The sequence below is a fragment of the Apteryx rowi genome, unplaced genomic scaffold (assembly GCF_003343035.1).
Source record: "Apteryx rowi isolate R43461 unplaced genomic scaffold, aptRow1 scaffold_312, whole genome shotgun sequence".
Taxonomy (NCBI): Eukaryota; Metazoa; Chordata; class Aves; order Apterygiformes; family Apterygidae; genus Apteryx; species Apteryx rowi.
The window spans coordinates 300649-324353 of record NW_020449553.1 but is presented as its reverse complement, the minus strand read 5'-3'; the positions used below and the strand labels follow the sequence as shown (position 1 = coordinate 324353).

At 39.8% G+C, this 23705-nt stretch overlaps 1 protein-coding gene across 1 annotated transcript; it reads right to left on the bottom strand.

The window, feature by feature from the left end:
• Positions 1–1653: 1653 nt before the first annotated feature.
• Positions 1654–22957, bottom strand: EMILIN2 (elastin microfibril interfacer 2). Its single transcript, XM_026070567.1, has 7 exons — positions 22950–22957; positions 22130–22302; positions 17416–19338; positions 10621–10953; positions 10001–10039; positions 3291–3425; positions 1654–2108 (listed from the first exon to the last, which is right to left on the bottom strand). Exons 1-7 carry the CDS (start codon positions 22955–22957, stop codon positions 1771–1773), a joined length of 2949 nt encoding a protein of 982 aa, XP_025926352.1. The 3' UTR covers positions 1654–1770.
• Between the last annotated feature and the right edge of the window lie 748 nt (positions 22958–23705).

Below are 23705 nucleotides of genomic sequence, written 5' to 3'. Positions count from 1 at the left end.
TCCTGTGCTCCCTACCCCAGTGCAATCCTAGCTGCCACAGGACTGACTCAGAGTTCCTCTATGGAGAGAAAGCTTTTTCTGTCTGCTTTTCTCAAAAGGAGCTCAGCTTTCAGGATGTGATAGTTTGTTGTGGGAAGGCCCCATCTCATTGCCTGGAAACAAAGCTATTAGGGAGTATCAATTCCAAACTATGCAACAGAGGCATAAGTATTTATTTGACCTCCTCAGATGGGAAAGGCTTCAGCTAAATGTATTATGCTGCTTATAGCATGGGGAGCTCTTCCTTCACCTAAAGGGATTGCTTGTTCTGAGGCTATAACCATCTGTTCTGGATTTCTAAGAAGGAAAATATACTACAAACCTCTAAGATAAATACAACTCTATGCAGCACAGATAGACTATAAAAATCATCAGTTTTATATAAGAATATATAGATGATAGTGGAACAGTCCTCAGTGAAGCACTGTTGGACCTTTTCAGCCATGAAAGAGACTGCTAGCAGTCTTAATGCACCACAAAGAAATGCTAGCAGATCTAGAGAGCCAAAATGTCTTTTTTATTACTAGCCACTTTTTAATGGTGGAATGAGAAACATTTGGTGGGACATTATCTAAGACATCTGTTTGAGACAAAAGTTGCTCCATGCATGTAAATGGATAGTGAATGTTAAAACAAGCCTCACTTAAAAGCAATGATGCAGGAGGCTGGTAACAATGACTAAGCACAGATGGGTGTTTTGTGCATTTGACAGTATTGGCTAAAAAGACAGTTTTCCTACATCACCAATATTTCCTCTGGTTTGTCTTCTGTGATGCAACAGAGGAAGTTCCCTTTTAATGTGAATACTATAAAAGTTCCAGAAACTAGAATTGTAGAATTTTTTTAAAAAGCTTTTTAAAAATATATATTTTAAGTTGCAGGTGCTTTTCCTAGCTAAGCACAGACAATTCATATTTTTCAGAACTGTCTTGTCCTAGAACTCTGAATTTAATTTCTAACACCAAGCCTGAATATCAAGGGCAACATACTTAGCTGATTGTCTTTCTACTCTATGATCAATTGAAAATAACCATTCCAAATCTTTCAGTAGTAGCAACTGTACCTTACACTCACATCTGTCCAGTGCAAACCTTTCAATTGACCGAAACGAGCCAGTCATCTTGTCCCATAACATGGCATTTGACCCTCAAGGGAAAAAAGAAAAATGTGGAGGAATATCATTTCACCTTGCACTGCCATGGGTAGCAGTTGTCTCAAATGAATTGCTTATGTGAATGTATTTGACCCAACACACTAAATGACACAAGGACTAAGAAGTCATCAACTACGTCTTATATAAGCTCACTTTCTTGTCCCTGCTTTATTGAAAACATGAAAATAGTTGACCATGAAACTGTAAACTTCAGCAAGAATGTAAACTTCGATACACTAGGGAAACTGGCAGTGATACACGAGGGAAAAGGTTGCAAAAGCCAGTTTGCTAGGGAATAGCAAGAGCGCACTGGAGAAGTATCTCCTGAGAACATTTTTTCTGCTTGATAGCCGTTCTGCTGTAGGGGTGAATGATGCCTTGGGGAAGGAGTTAATTTAGCTAAAGAAACATGTCTTTTGTTGCTACTTCTGGAAACAGGGGACAAGGAAAAGGTCTCAGTGCAGACCATAAACCCATCACTGAAATCAAATATATAAACTGAATATATTAAAGCTTTGGATTTTATTACACTTAATTTCTTCTGAATATCTTACCCTTCTCTCCTGTTCAAGATAAACCTAGACATGAGAAATGGAAGGATAAAGGAGAACTCCACTAAATGTGGAGTACATTTCATCAGAGTCTGTGTAGGCCAGTTTGCCTCCTGTCACAACAACGTTTACTTCATCTCCTGCCTTGAGGTGAAGAACAAGGTGGAACGTCCCAGGACCCCCACAGGTCCGTTTCCCCAAGTAGGGTTTGTGATACTCCAGCAGTTCCCTTCTGTACCCTGCTGTGTGGAGCTGAGCAACGCTTGCATTGGAGACTGACAGCACTGCTTCAACATACTCGTCCCTCTCAGGAGCCAGCACAGCGGTAATCAGATAGCGCCCTTCATATGGTGATGTGAAAATGCCTGCACAAGAGATAGAAAGACTTGATCTGCTCAAAATGGAGAGACATTAGTGCTCTAAGCACAATGACAAAGCAACATGGGTTACCCTTTGCTTCATACACAGGTACTTGATACTGCAGCAAAGTCAGCTTGGACTGCTGACCAACTGACCACAGTCATGAGGGCAAAGGAATGCTTTGAGCTACACGACTCCTCCAGTATTACTCATTTCAAAAACCCTATAGGCTGTATGAACTGCCGATTTGAGATGGAGACAGCACTAACACCACAGGCACATACACCTTAGTCATAGCAGACAGAAGTTTCCAGTCCCACACAGCCTTGAGGTTTAAAGAGCAGCCAGGTCAAGAAAGCTCAGAAAGTGTTTCAGGGGGCAGAGGTGGTTTACACTGGAGTCTACAAGGGAGAGTTAGGCATATGCATACCTGGTCAAGCTACAGGTGCATAGCTTAAGGCTGTATTCACCCTCCTTCTGTTGCCAAGAGAAATTCAGTCCACCCATGCATAGATCCTACCAAAGATCAACTGCTGCTGTTGTTTTAAAGCCTACCAGTCCTTCAGGGCTTAAGCAGAGGGTCTTGTCTACATTCAGAAACCTCCTGGCCTAAGGAGCTGGACGGGATGGCCTTGAGCTCTGTCATGATCAGAGCTGGGTGAAGAGGTGACATGCACCTGCACTCTGTGCAAGTTCCCAGGAGGTTAGCGCACACCTAACACCCTCCACTGCCATCATGCTTTGCTTGAGAAGGGGGTGGTCTGAGGTTACTGTTCTTGACCTACACTTACCTGCTGCTCCCCTGGAGCCACCTCACTCCCTCCCTCCCCAAAGTTACCTAGCTGACTGAGTTGCAGTGAAGCAGGTTAGCAAGAACTAGTACCTTGCCTCTGCTAACTGGGCTCATTTGGCCTGAGATGGGGTGAGGTACACAACCAGCTATGCTGACAGAGCAGGGAGTATGACAGAGTAGAGACTACAACTGGGCAGTTGTAGACAACCAGCAGTGGCAAAGTGCATGTCTGGCTACACACCCACAGGAAGCTTTTATTCAGGTGTACCTGTTTAGAGGGACTTGTGTATTTTATTTGTTCAATGYACCAGCAAGACCTGAGATAGCATCAAACACTGGTAAGCCATGCTGTTGCCCAGCTGGCATCTCTATGGGTCCACTCTTTGGCTGTTACCTGTGTTGGGATTATAATAGTCCCCGTCGTTCACAAGCACTTTGTTAAAATGAACCACACCAACATCACTGGAGAAAGGCTTCTGTGTGAGCCCAGCAGAAAATGACACCAGCGAGGCCGCAGCAGCAGCAGGTCCTAGAACGGATAAGAACATGATTTAGGGTCACATTGGGATGATGACACAGCCTTTCCCTGTGGTTTACAATCCAGTGTCCCTGTTCCTGCATATATGCCACTCAGACTAGTCCCATCACTTCACGGGTGCCAGAGCGAGCAGAATATGTATTGCTGGCACAGGTCCCAGCTGTCTTACCACAGACAAAGGGCCATGAAATTCCCCCCTTGGGCACAGCCTCCCAGCTCTGGCAGAGGAGCCAGAACTCTGGTTTCACCCACCAGAGCCTTCCTTTCCCTCTAAGGAAAAGGTAATGTGGCTTGTAAATGCTGAAAGCGGAAACACTGGCCCCACTGCATTCAACAACTTTTTTACTGTGGACTTTTTTCAGGATCCAAGCAGCCCGTGGATGTCTCTGCTCTGGGTTATTATTGCAATGGCAACAGAAGCCCTAAAGGTTCATAGCTCCTGCTAGCTTTCCTCATTTCATTTCTAATGCATTTTAAAGAGAAGCTATATACAGCTTAGAAAATCCTACCTTTGCCATAAAGAGTACCAAAACCAGCTACAAAAATAAACACTCTGATTTTCAATCAAACTCCATGACTGGAGTTTTTTTCCTCTCTCACTCCTTTTCACTCTTCTCTCTCATTCCTTTTTCACTCTTCTCCCCTTCTCCTTTGGGGACTCTTCATTTCAATTTTGTTTGTTTGTTTGCTCAGCAGATTAACCAGACACTTAGCTAATAAGCAGATGGCCACTATAAAATACTTCTTAGGCTGGATGGGCACAAAAAATTGACTATTAGGACAAAATGTATTCAATTTTTACTTTTAACAGACTGATTTAACAGCAAGTCTGTAGCGATCAACCACTCATTAGTCTCACTTTGGTCCCCTTCCCTCCAAATGCTTTTCCCAAAGCAGGAACGCTGCTAGTAGTCAGCTCTTGCTGCTTTGATCAGGCAATTAGGACTTAAAGTTGGCCTCAATTGCTCTTTCTCTTCCCCTACTCCATTCAAGGTAGGATCCATGTCTTTTCCATGCTGTGGCACCCTGCTCCTTGCTCTGACTTCCTTAAAATAAATGTTTGGTTTCCTTTTTCCCCTCAATCCAAGATGCCAATCAGCAGCCAGTGATACCAATGTCCAATTCAGATTATACTACTTAAAAACAGAAGTTAAAAAGTGACAAAATTTCATCTAAAAGGTGGATAAACAAATGTTTTTCTGAGTAACTTGTGATGGAGGCAGGGTGGAGATGAGGTTGAGAAGTGAAGATACACCTGCAATTTCAGAAATGGCATAACCATTAAAACAACCATGAAGTAATCATGATTTCCCTCAGGGGCTAAGAGCCAGCTGCAGAATGTATCTTTGGAAATCTCCTTATTCAGTATTTTGTCTCATGCTCAGAAAACAGACAGAAGCCTTTTCTAAGAGAGGTGGTGGAGTCTCCTTCTCTGGAGATATTCAAAACGCACCTGGATGCAATCCTGTGCAATGTGCTCTAGGTGACCCTGCTTGAGCAGGGGGGTTGGACTAGATGATCTCCAGAGGTCCCTTCCAACCTCAACCATTCTGTGATTCTGTGATTAATCCTACCTCCCAGTGTACGTGCAAGTGCTCCTGTAAGCTAAATCATGTTATTCAAAAAAAGAGCGTCCATTTAAGGAGCTTCTGAAAAAACTCTACCACCTTAACACCACACAACTTACAGGAAGTCTCTTTGTCTTCTCAGCTTCCCTTGAGATTCAAAGTGACTGAAAATGCACCTCATCTGATGTTTTGTTGGCTCACTCAGAAAGGTTTCTCTGCCCTGAAGTCATAYTGTACAGATGGTACAAACCACCTGCAGCCTGCCCAGAGCTGCTGTGCATGCTCTCCATCTGCAGTAGCTACTGTTCCTTTCGCCTGGATATCCATTTGGATAACAGAGCAACTCCTGTCCTGGCGTGCCAAGGTTTCCCTTAGATTTTCCTGCACTGATGCTAATCACATGAATAAAGACTTTGCAGCTGTAATGGCTTCAGATCTGCAGCCTTCTGCAGATGGCCTTCAGCCGTATCAGCTCAGTTTTATCTGTATTAGTCCAAAAGAGAAATATTAAATCCCTCTTAAATACCCTGTAGATTGATTTAGTGGGCAACAGAGGGAGGCATAGGAAAGATGCAATGTATCTACACTCTCGTACCCATCTCCATGTTTCTAGCTGGAACCCTGCCTTTTCAAAGCTTTCACAAGTCTTATCAATAGCTCTCAGCAGTACTTTTGCAGAACTTTGTAGASAGGTGAACCCACTTTCTCTTACATGTCCCCACTTGCAAACATTTTTCTTCATGCAAATATCAAAGTTCAGTTTCGCTAGGCAAGGTGCGGGCTGCAAAACACCACACTTTCACATAAGCAGTTAGTGTTGTGGAATTATAAAAATCAGGAAGAAGAGTTTTAAGGCATTTAAAAGCTAGGAACTACATACACGGTTCTGAAGATGCAACTGCTAGACAGCCAAAAGTCTCATAAAAGATTCAACCATTATTCCAAAATAAGAAAGTTTTCCAGCTTCTGTGATTAAAAAATTCCTTTCACTTTAAATGTATTCAAGCTTTCCCTTGACATACATGTGTATATTTTTATGTAAGATGGAACAGGTGTGTTCATGGCAATCTAGGCTGATATAAGGCATTCTGGGGAGTCAAAAGCCAATGGAAGATACAAGGGTGGGTGACCTTTGCAAAGTTAGTTACATCTACTTCCACCCATCTGCTAGTTGTATTTCTGGTCCTCCACTTCCCTTCTGATTTTGCAACACAAAAGTCATACCTCCCACGGAGTCCTAGGACCAGAAAGGGGCGGGGGGGGAAGAAAGAAAGAAAAGGGACAAAATAAAACAGTACACAGCATAGACAATTTCCATCCAGATGAAAGGAAAAAAAAAAACCCAAGTGTGATGGTGCTGCCAAAAATTGCTCAGCTATTGAAATGAGAACTCTTTAAGAATCTACACAAAACAGAATAGAGACTGTAAGTATGTAACTTATTTGTCAGTATGTACCTATGACTCCCTTGCAGGTGGCTGGAGGACTTACCAGATTTTCTCAGCTTCAGATTGGCCAATGCTCCTAAATCTAAATGAGGGCAATGTCCATTATTTGGATGAAAGGGAATGGTCTGAAAAATWTCACCAGCTTAACATGCCTCCCCCCCGCCTTCTTTCTTTTTTTAAACTCTTGAGTTTAACCCTACATGTCTCATTTTCAAGAGCATTGCCTCTGCTTACAGGATGGCCACCCACTACAGCACAGGGCCATGCCCATATCCATGAGCCAGCGCTCAACGAAGCAGGGCCCATTAGCTCTGCTCTGCTAAAGTCACGCTATTTCTAACACAGACATTAACTCATTCAGTTTGCTGTGAAGACACAGCCTTAGATTCATGCTGCTTTTCTTCCGAGTCTGCTAGTAACAGAGCCTTCTGCTGATAAATCCTACTACCTACCTGTTCCTTATACAAAAACCTGTCTCCTACCCAGGCCTTCAATATGTTTTTATGAATTGAGCAGTTCCTTCATGTAAACAGCAGCAAAACACAGCCTTCAGTGCTACTGAAGGTGATTACGCATTATTTATGTCAAAGACAGCACACATGCTTTTCCCTGCACTAGATTTTAAGTGGGTACAAACTAGAATATTGTTTCCCCTTGAATGCTCAAAATAAAGAGTAAATTGTGGAACAGAACCCACCATAGACATGGCAGGGTAATTTATGTATTCAGTCAACTCTTTCTTCAGATCAAGGACCCCTTACAACAATACAAATCCTTCTTTACAGTAAACCTCATGTTCTTATATTTGAAGTGTTCTACAGGAAGACATGGAGAAAGTAAAGATGGCTGAATTTCAGACCAGTCAGAAGAATTAAAAAACCCAAGCCAACACTAGCCTTCTATTTGCATGTATATATACAAGCGTGTTTGTGCAGCAGCAGGGTTCACTAGCTCAGCTGTATTCTGTATTACGGTGTAGAGGAAGTTTCCTCTAGAAAGGACCAATCACTCTCCATTGGAAGTGCAGGGTTGAGTACACACTACACTGCAGACTGCATGAAGGTGGAGGGTGGGAAGACAATTTGTGCTTTCATTTTTCTGCAGTGCCCCCACTACGGGAAGTCAGAAAATCCAAATCCTTTTCTTGACTCTGTCATTGCCTAGTTTTGTGACCTGGGCTCTTATAAGCATTTTCTCATCAGTTCCCAGACCAAATCATTAGTTCCACCCCTGCAATTTTCTTACCTCCAGCAAACACCAATTCTCATAACTCTGTAAAATTGCCATGCTTAACAGTATTTGATGCTGATGTTTCTTTAAATAACAATCGGTTAAACTCTTTTTGCATTAAAAGGGATTAAGGTGGATACATTTATGTCCTGATATTTAACTCCTTTGTCTTAAACTCCTTGCCTGTGACAATAGAGTTAACACGTACCACTGTACTTCCTAAACTCTCTCATTAATACTTTTAAAGTCCTTGAAGATCCTTACCTAGAAAGTTATATTGTAAGATGCAGGCGAACGGATAGCTAATGAATCTGAAAAGCTTAAAGGACATTCTTTGGTATAGAAAATATGCAAATTAGGCCTTAGCATTCAAGGAGAGGATTAAAGTGGGCTAGTTTAATCCCAGAGGACAGAGCTGGAGCCCTCAACTTCTTCCTCAGAAATGCTTTTACACAACAGAAACTATTCAGAAACAGAAATGAAAGAGAGTACTTAGAAGGCTGATGAAATAATACAAGCTTCTTATTTTAGAAGTATAGTACAAGGAGGCCTGATATTCCTTCAAATTATAAATTCAGTACCACAAAATGTACTGTGTGAAGACTGATAAAGACATTATAAACTGTGGTCTTGCTCCAGTTAGTATTAAGGATCCCCTGATCCCTTATCTAAGCCTAAGTTCCTCCTCCAGTAAGCCAAAACCCTCCCCTTCCTCAACTATTAATTCCCGCAATGCTGTTAGCTGCTGAACTCTGCCCCAAAACACTCTTTCACTGGCTGTTCACAAGCAGTCATGGCCCTAATGGTCAGGGATAGCTGGTGTCCATTGAAGTATACTTACCTCTGTTTTCTTTGACTGTATCTGACATCTGGGTTTGCCAGGCATTTTGGGGGGTAATTTATGACAGATTGGCAGGTATCTCTTATTTAGATATGTCTTTAGTGCCCCTAATCAGGAAAAGGGGCTCCTTGGTTAAGTCTGTCTCTCTCTAGACCTCAGGACGATATTCATTTCTTACAACATGTTCCACCAAGCAACACATGCACACCCTGGTCACCACACCCTGCCTTCAATGTTTTTAACATTCACAACATTACACTCTACTGTGTTTCACACAGTTTTAGCATAAACTTATTAAAATGTTGTTGCCTATAAATTGCAATAGATGGTATAAAGAGGAAGAGAAGAAATCCCCCAGGAAATATATTTATCACAGAAATCTAGACATTTATATTGGCTTTGTTGGCATTAAGACAAATGAACATTTTCTTTATGTCTCATCCTTTTCCAGAAGCCTAACCTACTGCTTCTTGTTCTCACCACCGCAATCCTCAAATGCAAACACTTCTTTAAGGCTATGATTTTTAATTAGAAAGTGTAAGTATCAGAATTATAATGTGAAATCTTTACAACTTTTCTTGTCAGTCCCGAGATCAGTCTTCATGACCTGTGTCTATCATTGTTAGGGCCATCAAAGTCCCAAGGGTATGTTTTTGGATGCCATGAAGTCCTAATGTTTTAATTTTCATCTATTTCTGGTATCTCCTCAAACAAATTTAGATGAAATCATTCTTTCTGAAGAGTGTGGGAATATCCACTTTGATCCAGGATACCATTCCCCAGGGTTTGATAATATCTTGAGTATGAGGTTGCAGGCAGGTAGCACCCAATAAACCTATTTATCAAGGCTAACTAGTATGTCCCACACAAGATTTATACCTGTTTATCATTCAAATATATGAGTGAATTGTTATATTAACAGAATTTAAAAAAACCCACAAATCTAACAAACTCCATTTTAGATCTGTTTAAACTGTGGTTGACAGCGGGAGCACTCTCAGTTTCACTGAAGTCAGTAACATGACTGCTATGACTCCAACAAAGCCAGAAACTTTCCCACAAGGAGAACCAAATCACTTACTAGCTCAGGTACTACAGTGCTTCAAGATCTTAGTCTTGGCCTTTTTAATTTCTTACTGAAGAAATACTAAAATAATCAGAATTATATATATTTTTGCATTTAAAAGAAAAAAAAAAAAAGTCCTGACATTTGCAAAATACAAACCCTTAGTATCCAAAAAAACAGAATGTAACAATAATCCAAAATGAATTATTTTTCAAAATCTCAAAAAACCCCCATATTTTCAAAGGATGCAGATTGTGTTTTAATGTCTAGGTTTAGCAAAAATGTGTCAGATTTTTCTCAAAGTTAAGCTTAAATACTAAAAACAACACTTTGCTCTCTCAGCCATAACTTTTCAGGGACCAAAATAAACATTAAATATCTATGTGAAGAATTTCTAGGAAACGACTGCCTTACCTTGTGAGTCTGTGGTAGGAGGAGATAACTTTGGATATCCTACAAAGCAAAAGTAGCACGTGTTACACAGTGCATAATGGAGTACTTTATGACAAAATATCACTGCAGACTTCTTAAAAAAAAAAAAAAAAAAAAAAAAAAGTCCTTTGTTACCAAATAGTAACTCACTCAACATCTCCTATGAAATGTTCTGATTATTGTTAAACTGGGGTGGTCATGGCAAAGAAAACCAAACTCTTATTACAACATACTAAATCTACTGTGAGTACCATGTCAAGAAAAAATAATTTAAGTTTCCCTAGTGGTAAAGACTGCTGCAGTTACCAAGGATTTTACAGCAGCTCTGTTAACCTCATGCTTTGCACAGCCTTGGCAAAGGCAGCAAAACTGGTGTTAAACATGTTTCCCTGTTTCTGTAGCCAGCTGGAGGCTGCAAAGGACCATTTGCGAGTCACCTCTGCCATAAGCCTATTCCAAACTGTAATATCTATAACGGGTGTCCACCAAAGACAGGGGTGACTGACAGAGCACAACAGATCTCCGTTTCACCCCTCTAGCACAACCTGGCATGTCTTTTGCAGTTACACTGGAGTGATTTGTCATTAGTTTAATTCTCTCACCTGGTGCTCCAGCATACCCCTCAGCAGAGGGCATGGTGCTTTGACCAGCCTGACCATCTACGCTTCTAAGCCGTCCTCTTCCTGACATTAAAACGGTGCCAGGAGGCCCTGCCTCTCCAGTCTCCAAGATGATCCCCGTCGTTCCTGGGAGAAACGGCACAACTCCCGACCCCGGCAATGATGGGCGCAGGGGAGGTCTCGGCTGCAGGGGCTGGAGGGGGATCCTTTGTTGCGGCGGTTGCATTCTTGGCCGGGATGGCAGCAGGGAGATGCCAGGTTGTGGCTGCAGGGGTGGTCTCGGTGGCAATGGCTGCCGGGGTATTTCTGATTGCCCTTTGAAGTGTTTGAAGAAGAGGAAAGATACAGAATTATTCACCTAAAATAGCATATGAAATGGTTTTGTGCAATTTATGTAAAACAAATCCTTTAAAATAAAACAGGGCTCAATGCAAGGCCATCTTTCCCCTCAGATCAAGGACTGCATTGGAGAAACTCCATCCCGCTCCTGAAATACTACACATTTCCTTCTTTCTCAGACTGTGACACAGGGAAAGCAGTGAAGACAGTTTGGAGAGTCTCCAGCAGACAGGACAAACAGTGGTCAAAATAATCTGTGGACATTACCAACTAGTCTAGTCCCGACTGTCTTCATAGCATTGGCTATGTAGTGCAGTATCTCCTGCCACTGCCTTCACCTCAATTTCATGTTATTCATGCTATTCTGCCTACCTTCATTTTAATTCTCTTGACCTCCACTTCTTCCCATAGTTCTCAAGCTCTCAGTCTTATCTGACCACTTAGCATGACGATTAAAAAAAAGAAAAGAAAAAAAAAAAAGCACAAACAGGAAAAAAAACAGAGTAAATGAACACAGAGTTACAGAATTTTTTCCCTACTTTGAAAAGCAAAGAATTTAAAATTCCAAGTACTTCCATTACAAATATTTTCTGACAATAAGGGCAGAACCCTAGGAAAAAATCTACCAGGAAAATCTTTATTGTCTAAAGGGAAGAGATACCATTAAAAGACTTTTCCAGCAGGGCAGCCAATGCATCTGACATCAGGGTTGAATAGTGCTGACATGGTTACGTTTGTATATCTGGTCCAGTTCAAAACTCTTTATAGGAATTACAATATATTCATAAAAATGTAGTTCTAGATGAAAGTTAAGGATGCAATGTCCTCCTAAGTGTGAAGTGGACTTATGTCTAAATTAAGAATAGAAATTTAGAAATGTGATTTCAGCAGATAAAATGACAAAACTTTTACACATAAGTTAAAAAAAAAGAACCTGTCTACATAAATGCCCATTCCAGAGACCAAGTAGAGAATTCCTTTCTAAATGTATTGGTATTGTTTATCAGCCTTGGTTATTTCGGTTGCATTTTGTGACTAAAGCACGTCTTTAGACACAGGGATGGAAGTGAGGGTCTCTGGGCAAATGGACAACTATCTTCTTGCAAATGTATCTGAAGCAACTGGTCACTCCAGAGATGTTTGCCCAGGTCCACGATGCAGAGACCACTGCCCCAAGCCTCAGCACTGAGAATGAAGCACCTCAACCCATTAGAGGACAAAATCAGCCTGTGTAAGTTCATCGGTGACTGAGGCTAAACCAAATCAYGGCGCCCTGAAGCAGACGCGGTGCAGGGCTGCAGCACGCGACCGCGTAGCACAGGTCCTGGCTGGGACGCGCGGGCCAGGGTCCAGCCTGCATCGCTGGCAGCCCATGTGCCACCAYGGGACTGCTTGGCACTTTTTGTCTGCGTCTCAGACACTGCATATGATTAAAGATGACAAACCCTGCACCTGCACTTTACCTCATGCATCTTGTTCCTTGTTTTCAGTCTCATAAAAAGTTCAAACTTTCCAGAGTATTGGGAGGCAATTTGGAACTTACAGCTTCACAACACCTGCGTTAACTTGCTAGATATGAGTGTTTGAAAAATAAAAATAAAAATAAATCTCCCTGAACTTTGCTGGCTGTTCTGAACTGTCATGAGAATTGAAATTTATACAAGTTATGCACCACAGAGTGGGACTGAAACTTTCTCGGTAATTCTACCCACAAAATTAAATGTTTGCTTTCTACAGATTAACATTAGAATTATTTTTGTAAGCATCCCAGAATGAAAAATCATATAAAAACTATTCTGAAGGAGATCTGAAGTATGAAAGTGAATTGTTTAGTTCATTCTTCACTCCAGCAGAGTTGTTCTATTTATTTTAATGAGACATCTTCTGTCCACAGTAGCATAGATGTAGACCTGGTGTAATTCAGCTGAGATCTTCAGATTAAGCTCATTCAAAACAGAAATTGGCTTCATATTCCAATATCTTGGTATGTACATACTTTTCATTTCTCTCGTCACTTAAACTGAGCTTTATTAAGCCAACGACTTGGGCAGACACAGAAAATGAATGTTTGTGTGCTGGTTTTTCTAAGTCTTTAAATAACAATCAAAATCTTGAATCCTGTATCCTGTTCAAATTGCTTCCTTGCACACAGCATCAATATTCCAATATTCAAAATTATCCAACTATATCTATATAAAGCTAAATCCAAATTTATCTGCATAAAGCTTAACTTTAAAAGTGCCAATAATCAGATGYGTATGTGAGTCGAGAGGGCTCTGATCTGCCATTTCTGCTTGCCTTTTTGGCCTCTTCTGCAGAGATGCATCATACCATGACAAAGTACTAATAAATCACTAGACCAAGATGATAACACTGGAGCCACCCTATCTTGACACTGAATTACATAACGTGTTTTCAATTCAGGAAAGCAATAGGAAAAATGAATCCGTGATGAAGCTTGGGGTGAATTTAGCTGGACCTGCTGAACCTTTTTGCCAAGCAGCTTACAAAACAGAAATCTTCCCCGCTGTCTACAAAAAAGCTGGAGAGGCAAACAGCAGAGTTTAGATCGTTATATAGCTGAAAACCATGACACTGTCTTCAGCAGCTGTGTTCTCACTGCTCTGTTTATCATCATCAACATAACTGGTGACGTAGCAGCTCTCAGGTCAGACAAAAGCATTCTCTATTTTCTGCTCTCAGATGCCAGTCAGTAACTTACACAGAGAAAAGGTTTCCCTTTCAAATTTAACATAAGAATTCTTCCCTTCCTCTTTCCCTCTTTAAAATATTTTATTTTATTCTATTTGCCTAGCAAGGCAGTTTTAAACTCCACTTTACTTCACTGAAGAAAGAATTATTTTTGCAAGGAGAAGAGCAACGACCTGGATGCACAACTGAGGTGGCTCTGACTCCTTCTGATATCGTTCTGTTGTGACCACACAATCATCAACCCACGCAGAAAGAAACTGCTTAAAATAGCCCAGGAAGTGAAGGAACCAGTGACTGCACTGATGAGAAGCCAAAAAGACACGACTTGAATGTTCTTATAGATGTGAAAGAGATCCGATTGTTCAGTTACAAAGTACCATTTTGTACAAGCTGGTGGGTAGTCTACGGAAATCAGCTATATGACCCTTTCTTATTTGCACCACAACACTAAGATTTTATGCTGCCCTTTACAAACGCTGTTATTTAGAGCTGACATATATTTTCTTAAACTGCAACTTCAGCAGACAGTATTTAGCTGTTATTTTTGAATCTTTTTTACACAGATAATTACCAAAGGAATTGTAGTTTAAGTCAAATAATCACAACCAAAGCAAACTACAATCCCAGCACAGTATCTGGCTACAGACCATGCTTCTTCCAGCTACAGAAAGACTTCATGAATCTGTATGAATAGGCAGTAACTCATATAGCAACTTATACAGATAACAGAACAACCACTGCCACCTTATTTAATGCCAGCAGAAAGAAGTTGCATTACCTTCATCAGAAATTCTAACTAATAAAATAAGGTTTTGGCCTCTAGGTTTGTATCTGATGTACAATTATTCACTAACCCATCACCTCAGTTTGGACCGAGCCACTTATCATAATCTCGGATCCAAAATACCTTAATAAAAAATTCTGAAGAAAATACAGCCACATTCTTGACGTCAGGGTCTTTTAGCTGTGCTCAGGTTTATATATGTTGGACTTGCACCGCTTGGTAAGATTTTATATCGTAACTCTTGCAATATCTCCTTGCATTACTGCCTTCACAACTGTGTAAGTAGTAACTTGTTTCTTTTACAACCCTCTCCAAGTCAAATGACATCATTTGAATGCTACGATATGTTGGCAAACACTGCATATGAAATCCAACGCTGATCTATAACCAGAATCAAAAGCCTCCATTTCAAATAATACAGGTGTCAGAGAAGATGCTGCAGTCACGCAGATCATGAATTTAAATCTTGGAAATAATTCTCATAGACAAGGACAGACCGCTAGTGCAACAGCAACACTGATCCCAAGAAGGGCATAAAAACAGTTCAGGCTGCACCCAACATACATTATGGGGGTCCCAAGCTACTTCCAAAAAAAGGTGATCTTGCCAAAATCTTTCTGGAACTCCAGCTATCAAAACCTACACGGACTGCTGTGCTAGACAGCGTTATTTTAATTGGAAACATTCCGGGACCTAAGTATGTGCGTTATGAATCCTTCGGAGGCCAGAAAGTGCAGTTCAGAGTATACGTCTATATCTGGAATCTAATAGCGGAGTCTTTTCCCAAGGTTCCTAAAAACTAATGGTGGATAGAGAGCCGTGCTTTGAAACCAAATTATGCCGTGGAAACCTAGGTATGCTCAGGCTCTTCAATGCTTTACAATGCTGTAACAGAGGCTGATAAATACAACCCATGAGGCTGCTGGAACACCTGCTTTAAATAGCAGGGGGAAGATTACTCTGTGTACCTTGGCTCCTTCTCCAATATCAGTCCCTAGTGCAATTTTTTTTGAGAGTGAGATGGATGAGAAATAGGATTACGTAAATACATTATATTGCATTTTAATGGCGACTGGGTCTGTTTTTGCAAGATCTAGGGGTGAAGTCCTAACCTTGAGCAGAGTCAAGATTTCACCAAAGGAAATGTCTGAGAATTATGGATCTCCTCCATTCCCATTCACTTCCTCTCTTAAGAGAAGAGAAATGCTGTTTTTTAATTTAATACAAGAGCTTCTCACCTCAGAAGGACTTTTGGGTCAAGTACTGAAGTATGTTAGGTTTTAACAATTAACCACGCAAAGCAAACACTTCTATCATGGGCTTTCAGGACTCTTTACCTCAGAGCGAGAAGTATTTTCTTCCACACACAAATCACTTTCAGACCCTTCAAGTAACACAAATTTTCATTCAAGCAGGACCTCTCACAGTAATGTATCAGATCTCCCTCAGCCTACGGCAGCTGCAACAACCCACAAGCTTTTCACTCAGCACCGCTTTTTCTGATCTAGGGCCAACCACAGAAATTGGCCTCTTTCCTACTGCTCTCTTAACAACTGAATACATTCTGCCCTTTAAAAGCATATTCTTCCCAACTGCATCCAGGAATCAATACTCAATCAATATAGGGCTGCCCAGCCCCAAACATCTCATCTTTAATGGACTTTTCACAGGTCTATTTCCAAATCTGAGCTGCTATCAGCACCTACAATTCTGCTGACTTAATTATCCTATTCTTAAAGGAATAAAATGTCAAACTAAAAGATACTGACACCCAGGAAGTTTACAAAGGAAGTTTACCTCAATTTTGAGACAGTAATTCTTGTTATATCAAATTTATCTCATATATATCAAATTTATCTCATATGTATACAAAATTTAGAACAGAAGCATATTCTGTGTTTCCCAGCTAATTGAAGAGTATAATTTCACACTAACCTTCATTTCTTATGTCTTTCAGTCATGGTAACAGAAATAGGAACCCAGCTTCCCTCTGTTAAACTTGGACTCTTTCAAAAAAAGTCCCATCACTGGAATTTGGGGCAGGAACCACAGAGGGGACTGAGTGGCATCAGGCAAGGACTTTAAACCATCATGGCAAGGTTCACCGACGTGTCTACATCACTGCCTGCCTGGCTCTTTGCTAGGCGTTACCATTTCAYGGCAGTGTGAGCCAAAGGGAACATGCCTCTGCTTCTCAGGCACTCTAATGCAAACCTTAAACCACCTGTGAAGGTAGATTTGCACAAACATGTTAACAGAAGTGGCTGGAGTGTGAAAATATTGCCAGCTGGGGTGTGAAATACTGCCAACTTGCCAACTATGTTGTGGGAATACAAACTTCTGGCAGAGCTACGAAGGAGATATCTTAAATTGCTATACGAAGATTTGCCTGAACCTGTTTGTGAAAGTCCTAAATCAAAGAGTAGGTGCTAAATTACAATCATTAATTCATGCTAAGAACAAAATTTAGAGGGCTAATCTCATAGGAATAGTCATCATCATAAATTTGAATTCCTTTTACTTCAGTTTTCTCCATTTACTTTTCAATCCCCTGAGAAATCAGATATAATTTCACACAACAAAATAAAACAAACAAAAGGAAATCAAATATAATTAACTTGAATAATATCCACAGATTATTATTATTTAAAACTAATTTTAAATTCACCATCCAAAAATATTAATTTTTTTTCTTCACACTCTTTATTCTGGCGCAAAGCAAATATGAGAGTCTACTGACCTTTTTTTTTTTTTGGAAATACTTTTAAAAGTAGTCAAAGTCCTCTATAGCGTTCTAGAGCAAAGAGCCAAAATTAGAGAAATTGTGTAATATTAAGTTTTTCCTCCCTTATTCAGTCCCTCTGCAAGTGATTCAGAAAAAGCTAGCAGAAAACAAAAAAGGCATTAAAAAAGGTAAAAAAAAAAAAAAAGAAAAAACTTACTTGTGCCAGACTGAGTTTTCATCATGTCTTCAATATCTGTGGTGATTTTAGAGACCTGACTGTAAAACTGTTGGACAGAATTTTGGAGGTCAGAAATATCTCTGGAATGAGATGCTATGGTTCCATTCATCTCATGGATGCAGTTCCATAAGCTGCTCACGTGCTTATTCAGACCTTCTTTTATCCTCTGCAAGCTACCCGAGACAGAGTCCAGCTTGCCGCAAACTTTTTCAACACGGGAGACTCTGATATCGACATCTGAAACACCCTCCTGGCTACCTTGGGTCTTTTCCTTACACTTGCTAAGATTGTTCAAGACTTGGTCATTTAATTGTTCTAGTCTCTCTTTCACTTCAATACAGCAATTATCGTTAGAATGAGCAGTTTGATTTGCAAGTGTCCTCTGCATTTGATCAATTTTTCGAGAGACACCCCGTTGTGTTTTTTTACAGGTAGAATTGACACCCAGAAGTTGCTCCCTGCAGTCACTTAAGCCATCCTGAAGATTTTTCACATCTTTATCCATGACATTTAGACTATACCGGAATACACGCAAGTCCCTCTGCATTTTCTGGATGTCACGTTGGTTACCCTTAATTAAGTTAAATTTCTCATTAAAAGAGCTATTTAAAGACTGCAGAAGAACAGAATTGTCCTGTATTTTCAAAAGCAAGTGATTGTATTTATTGTTATAATTTTCTATCTCTTTCTGAAGGTCCTCTGTACCTTGTGGTGCAGCCTGGCATTTCTGCCCACAAAGGTGTTCAAGAGACTGTAGTTTGTTCCTCAAGAGATTCATCTCTACTGTAAATTGTTCAGAGTCACTGGGCAGGATAGGCCCAGGATTCATGTATATTCCATCTGGGTCTGTGGTATTAGCAATCTCTAAAATAGTGCCACCGAGTCTATCTTCCAGTGCCTGTAGCTTTTGGTCAAACAAGTCTCTCAATTCATCTACTTCAGCAGCTATAGCACCTCGGAGAGTTTCTTCAATGTAAAAGCAATGTTCCTCAGCATTTCGTTCTGTAACATTCATCCTCGCATCTAGTTCCTCCAATCTCTCACCAAACATGTCTTCTAAATCCGGAGTCAACAATCGACTGATTTCATTATCTATTCTGACATTCAAGATCCTGTGTGCTTCCACAACTCTATCAATCTTCTTATCTAAATCTTTTATCCATTGGTCAAAGTCACTTCTGCTACCCTCTTTACAACAACTGGACTGGTTTGATGGAATCTGAGTTCGGAGAATATTTATTTCTTTCCTCAAGTCATTTTCCTTTCCTTTTATAACATCAATTATTCCTAAACAGTTATTTTCATTGTCATCACATTGCTGCTGGATATCCTGAAGTTTGTATTCACAGGAGTTCTTCAGATCTGCCATTTTCTTTTCAAATCCCTCCAGTATTTCCTGTCTGAGCGATTCAAATTTTGAGTCTATATAGTCCTTGTATATATTGTCACTAGGCATTGTTATTGTAGGTCCTTGTGCTGCCTCCTGCAGTTGTTTTAATTGTCCTTCATAGCCTTTTACTTTTCCATTCAATTCTTCCAGCTGGTCGTTCCTGATCTTCAAAGCTTCTTTGACCTCAGCTAGCTCAGACTTGATATCTTCCATTTCAAAATCAATAAAAGGGTCTTTTTGGTCTTTATTGCTGAGAAGTCCAGGCAGACGAATAGTGTCTGTTTCACCACCAACTGCACTATCAGGCCCTGGGTGGTCATAAAGGTTGTTCAGCCAAGTGACCAACATCTTACTAGCATCTTCTTGGACAGTCAGCTTTAGGTTTTCATTCACACCTGCCAAGGAGGACTGAAGATCAAGCACTGACCGTGTAAGTCTGAACAACTCTTCCTCAAGAAACTGCATTTTCTTCTCATATGGTGGAGGTTCTGGCACTTCTGTTGGCTCTGCATCTGTTTCAAAGAAATAACGGACAAAACCTGGATATTAATATTCCTAATGGTATCCATTTTGGTCAGCTGAGGCTAATTTTACTTTTATTTAAAGCCAAATAATGCTTTGAAATGCATAATGCTTGTCCCCTTTTCTATTCTTGTTTTCACTAGTTTATCAAGTAAGTCCAAACTAAAAGTTTTAGAACACTGGCCAATTTCTGCCAAGATATGACAATGACAAACAAACAAACAAACAAGCAGAAACCCTCCCTGTTCAAACGCAAATCTAAGCTATAGTATATATAATAAATTATTATTTATCCTTATACATCACAGTATAATTGCCTTAGAGCCACTGCATCTTTATAAACAATAATTTAGCATGTGCTGCTCCTGAATTGCCATTGAAGACTTCAGTATCAATAATTTATGTGCATAAAGTGGGTTTGGGCTCCAGTATTTTGCTGAACTGGGGTAAAAACACATATACTGGATGGGGGTCTGAAAGGCACTCCAATTACCACACTTGCTTTAAAAATACCTGATTATTTCATATGTATTTAAATAAAAGAAATGTGTATAAAAGCACAAGCTTTGCACATCCAAAATGATTAGATTAAAATAGCACTGGCACTACCTTCTTTAAATTAAAAAAAAAAAAAGGCAAAAAAAAAAAAGCAAAAAGCAGACTTCCATCTGAAATTTAGTTTTTAACTAACACTATAATCGATTAATAAGTTTGAAACCATCCTTCCAATCCATTTGTCATTGGCAGCACCTCGGTTGTAGAGCTGTGTACAACTGTGGATGTTCTGTTTCAAGCAAAGGTGTAACAATTGTGAAAAACACGGTAAAAAGAAAGAAGTATCAGAGGTCAAGAAAGGATAAATTGCAGGGAAAGTTGAAATAAATTATGTTATTTAGGTTAGAAGAGAGGAGAATGGATAACCTGCAAATGGGTAGGGAATAAACCGTTTTCCATATCCACTGTGGACAAGACAAGTAGTATGGGCTTAAACTGGAGTGAGTGAAGGTGAGGCCAGAAAGGTGAGGTACGGAAAGTGAAAGAACAGAAAAGATTGTCCGCCGGAGCAGCAGAATCCCCACCACTGGAGGATGGGCAAACATTTGCAGGGAATAGATGAGGTACAGCTGATCCTACCTTACGGGATGGATAAACTGGCCTTGTAAAATCCCTCCAGCCCTATTTTCTGGGATTTGCTGACTCAGTAACAAGGCACTAGTAAGTCAAAATACTGAGTGTGATCTGAAATTATGATCCAACAGAAATCACACTTTCAGACAGATCACTGATTGTTTTAGTTTAACCAACTTTAATGCCATTTTAATGTGTACACCCATGCGAACATATTTCTATGTATAAATACTCCTATGTATCTTTGCCATTATGTACAAATGGATAAACTCCATATGTCATGTATTATCCTAATTTTTATTTTTGCATGGTATCTTTTATTCAATTTATAACTCAGAGCTTTGCACAGTTAAGGGATGCTACTATAAACATAAATAAAAGCAAAACAAGTGACGCTGAGAAGCAGAAGTAAAAATACATCCCTAACTAGGACAGAAAAGAGAGGCACAAACTGCTAGCATTAGAAGGACTCTTTCAGATGACAAGTAAGCAGCTCGGTATAAGAAAAGTCTCCTTTCAGATTATGACTAAATTGTGTTGGAGTGTTGTTAACAGTTATATTTTCAGAGAAAATAATTTTACCACTGGTGCCAAGCTACAAATGCTAGATAAATGTTAGAGAGCAGTGCTGAGCCAGAGGTTGAAGGARATGAGTTGGAAGTTTTCTTAAACTGGACTTCAGCTTGAAGACATTAAAAAGAAGCTAGGAAGTCACAAATGTACTATTCAAGATTGGCAGCGTGACCTGTGTTGATTTAATAAATACACATACACACACACAGTAGCTATTACAGTTGTAGCTATTACATGTACACAGGCCTATTTTTGCACTGCAGTGTAGTTCTTATGGGTTTTTAGTCAGATCACAAAAAATCTTCAGACATAAACAGTGTGCCAGTTATGTAAAGATAACACAATATTTTCTTATCATCTGTTGGAAGTAGTATTTTAGATGAGCTAACAAAATACATAAAGGGTTTATTTCTAAAGCATCTATAGACTCCCTAGGACTGTTTTAGAACCATCTACGCAGTTCCAATTCATTCTACACAAAAACTGCAAGTGGAAAACTGATTAAGCACTATATGCAACATTAATTTGACGAGGTGAAAAAATCTTTCAAAGGGAAATATTTGTTTATCATTTTTTAACAAAGAAAAGGCACAATATTGCAATAACTGCATTCCTCTTACCCCTTCAGAAGGCAGTATCTCATACAAACATCATTCACTCATTAAGGTGCTATCATATCATAAGGTACTATTGGCAGCATCATATATCATTAAAATTAGTACCTCTTCTTTTTTGTTTTAGTAATAATTCCTCTCAAATGTATCTTCTTGCTGTACATTTGGGAAACCACAAAAAAAAGTGTAAATTCTTAAAGCAAACCACATTAACACAAAGGTYTTCCTGAATCATTAGTAGCCAGCTGGTGTTTATGGCCACCCACCCATTCGTTCCTCAGGAAATTCCCTGTATCAAGACTGTTATTGGATGGCTACATTTTCTCACTCCACAGTGTCCTGCATATGGTCTTTGCACCTTCCAGTAGTAGAGTTTAATAGAAACCATAATGGTTCTTATACTTAAAATGGACAAAAGAAGAAACTAGACATGATCATGCATACCAAAATTCAAACAAAACGTTACCCAAGCCTTTTTTCACAACAGCTTTTGCTGGTGTTGTGGGAAGACGAGCACTGTTGGGCTGCTCTGGGCCTTCTCTGCAGTCTTCACCTTTGTACCCGGGACAACATCTCCATTCTAGCTCTGTTACTGTCTTATATGCAACCGTGTATCGAGGCCTGAAACTCATTCGGTATCTGCCAAAAGAAAAAGGCTGTATTTTAAATGATCTGTAACCTATTCTGCTATTTAGATTAAATTTAAATTTAAAACAGTGTTTCTGTTTTACAAAATGAAATTTTTACCTTCAAGCATCAAATGATCAAATGTTTTTGTCTAGCTTTGAAGTTACCGGCACTCGACACAGTCATGTCAGGGAGAGCAAACATGGCCATAGTAACAGGGGCTTTGCTGTTTGACTGGAGTGAAGATGTATTGTGGGCAGAGAAGGTTCATCTCATCAGGCTCTGGTGGGAGTAACAGTAACTAACAGTGTAAATATTACACTACATATTCAGAACCTTCTTCTCCTAACTGACTACTTTTCATCACAAACCCACCCACAGGGCTGCTCTGGCAGCAGCTCTCGTTGACATCAAACACACTTCTGCCTACTTCGTCCCACTTGTCTTTCTACAGTCTCCACTTAAAACATTCCTCAGAATGTTTTAATGCGCAGGGCAGTCAAAGCTGGGAAAGGATACTCCAGCAACAGAAGAAACTTTGAAAGCACGAGTCAGATAAGGACATGAAAGGAGCCAGATGAAAGGCTAAGACTAATCAAAGAATGAACTCATTCCTACTTCGCTGCCCGATAAAGTTGAAGAGGATCTTACAGACAAACCTATGCATGCGTTATATGCATACAACCTTCCGTTAATTAACTTAAGCACTAATTAACCCCGATTAACCACTCAGAAGTCAATAAATGACAAACTGATTTTGAATGTACAACTCTAATCAAAGGCTTCTTCCGTAACTTTCCTTATATACATGTATGGCATGTTCAACTACAGTCACACAATATGAAATTCCACCAGACCGTAAACAAAAGCCATTATAAAAACTGAAGCAATTTAGGAAATAATTCATTTCAGGTTGAGAGATGAGGAAAATAAATAGAATAGGTATTCTTCACCTGAGTTCTATAAATTGGTATATTTGGAACACATATTCAATATAAACAAAAAACTACCCCAATTTTTCATGTGAATTCCTTACTGCAAATAAAACTAGTATCCTACTAACCTCCCTATTGCACTTCTGGATTTTTTTCTTAGATTATTTCAGATTAGAACTAGAGTTTGCATCCATTAATGAAAGGCAGACTCGTTTCACACTAAAGGTGTCCCTAAAGTAGTAATACAAGCAGAAGAAATATAGGTCAGTTGCAATACACTGCATTGGAGGTCTACAGCAGATTACATTGATAGCCTGGCTAGGGTCCTAAAGAGTATATTTYGGGACAAATGTAATACTGAGCACAATACGCACCAGAACAAGCCATCTTATCACCCCTCAAAAAGTTTCATTAAAGTAACTGTTTTCTTGTATTAATATGTAAAATTGTTTACTGTTTAAAAACAATCAGTAGTCAGCC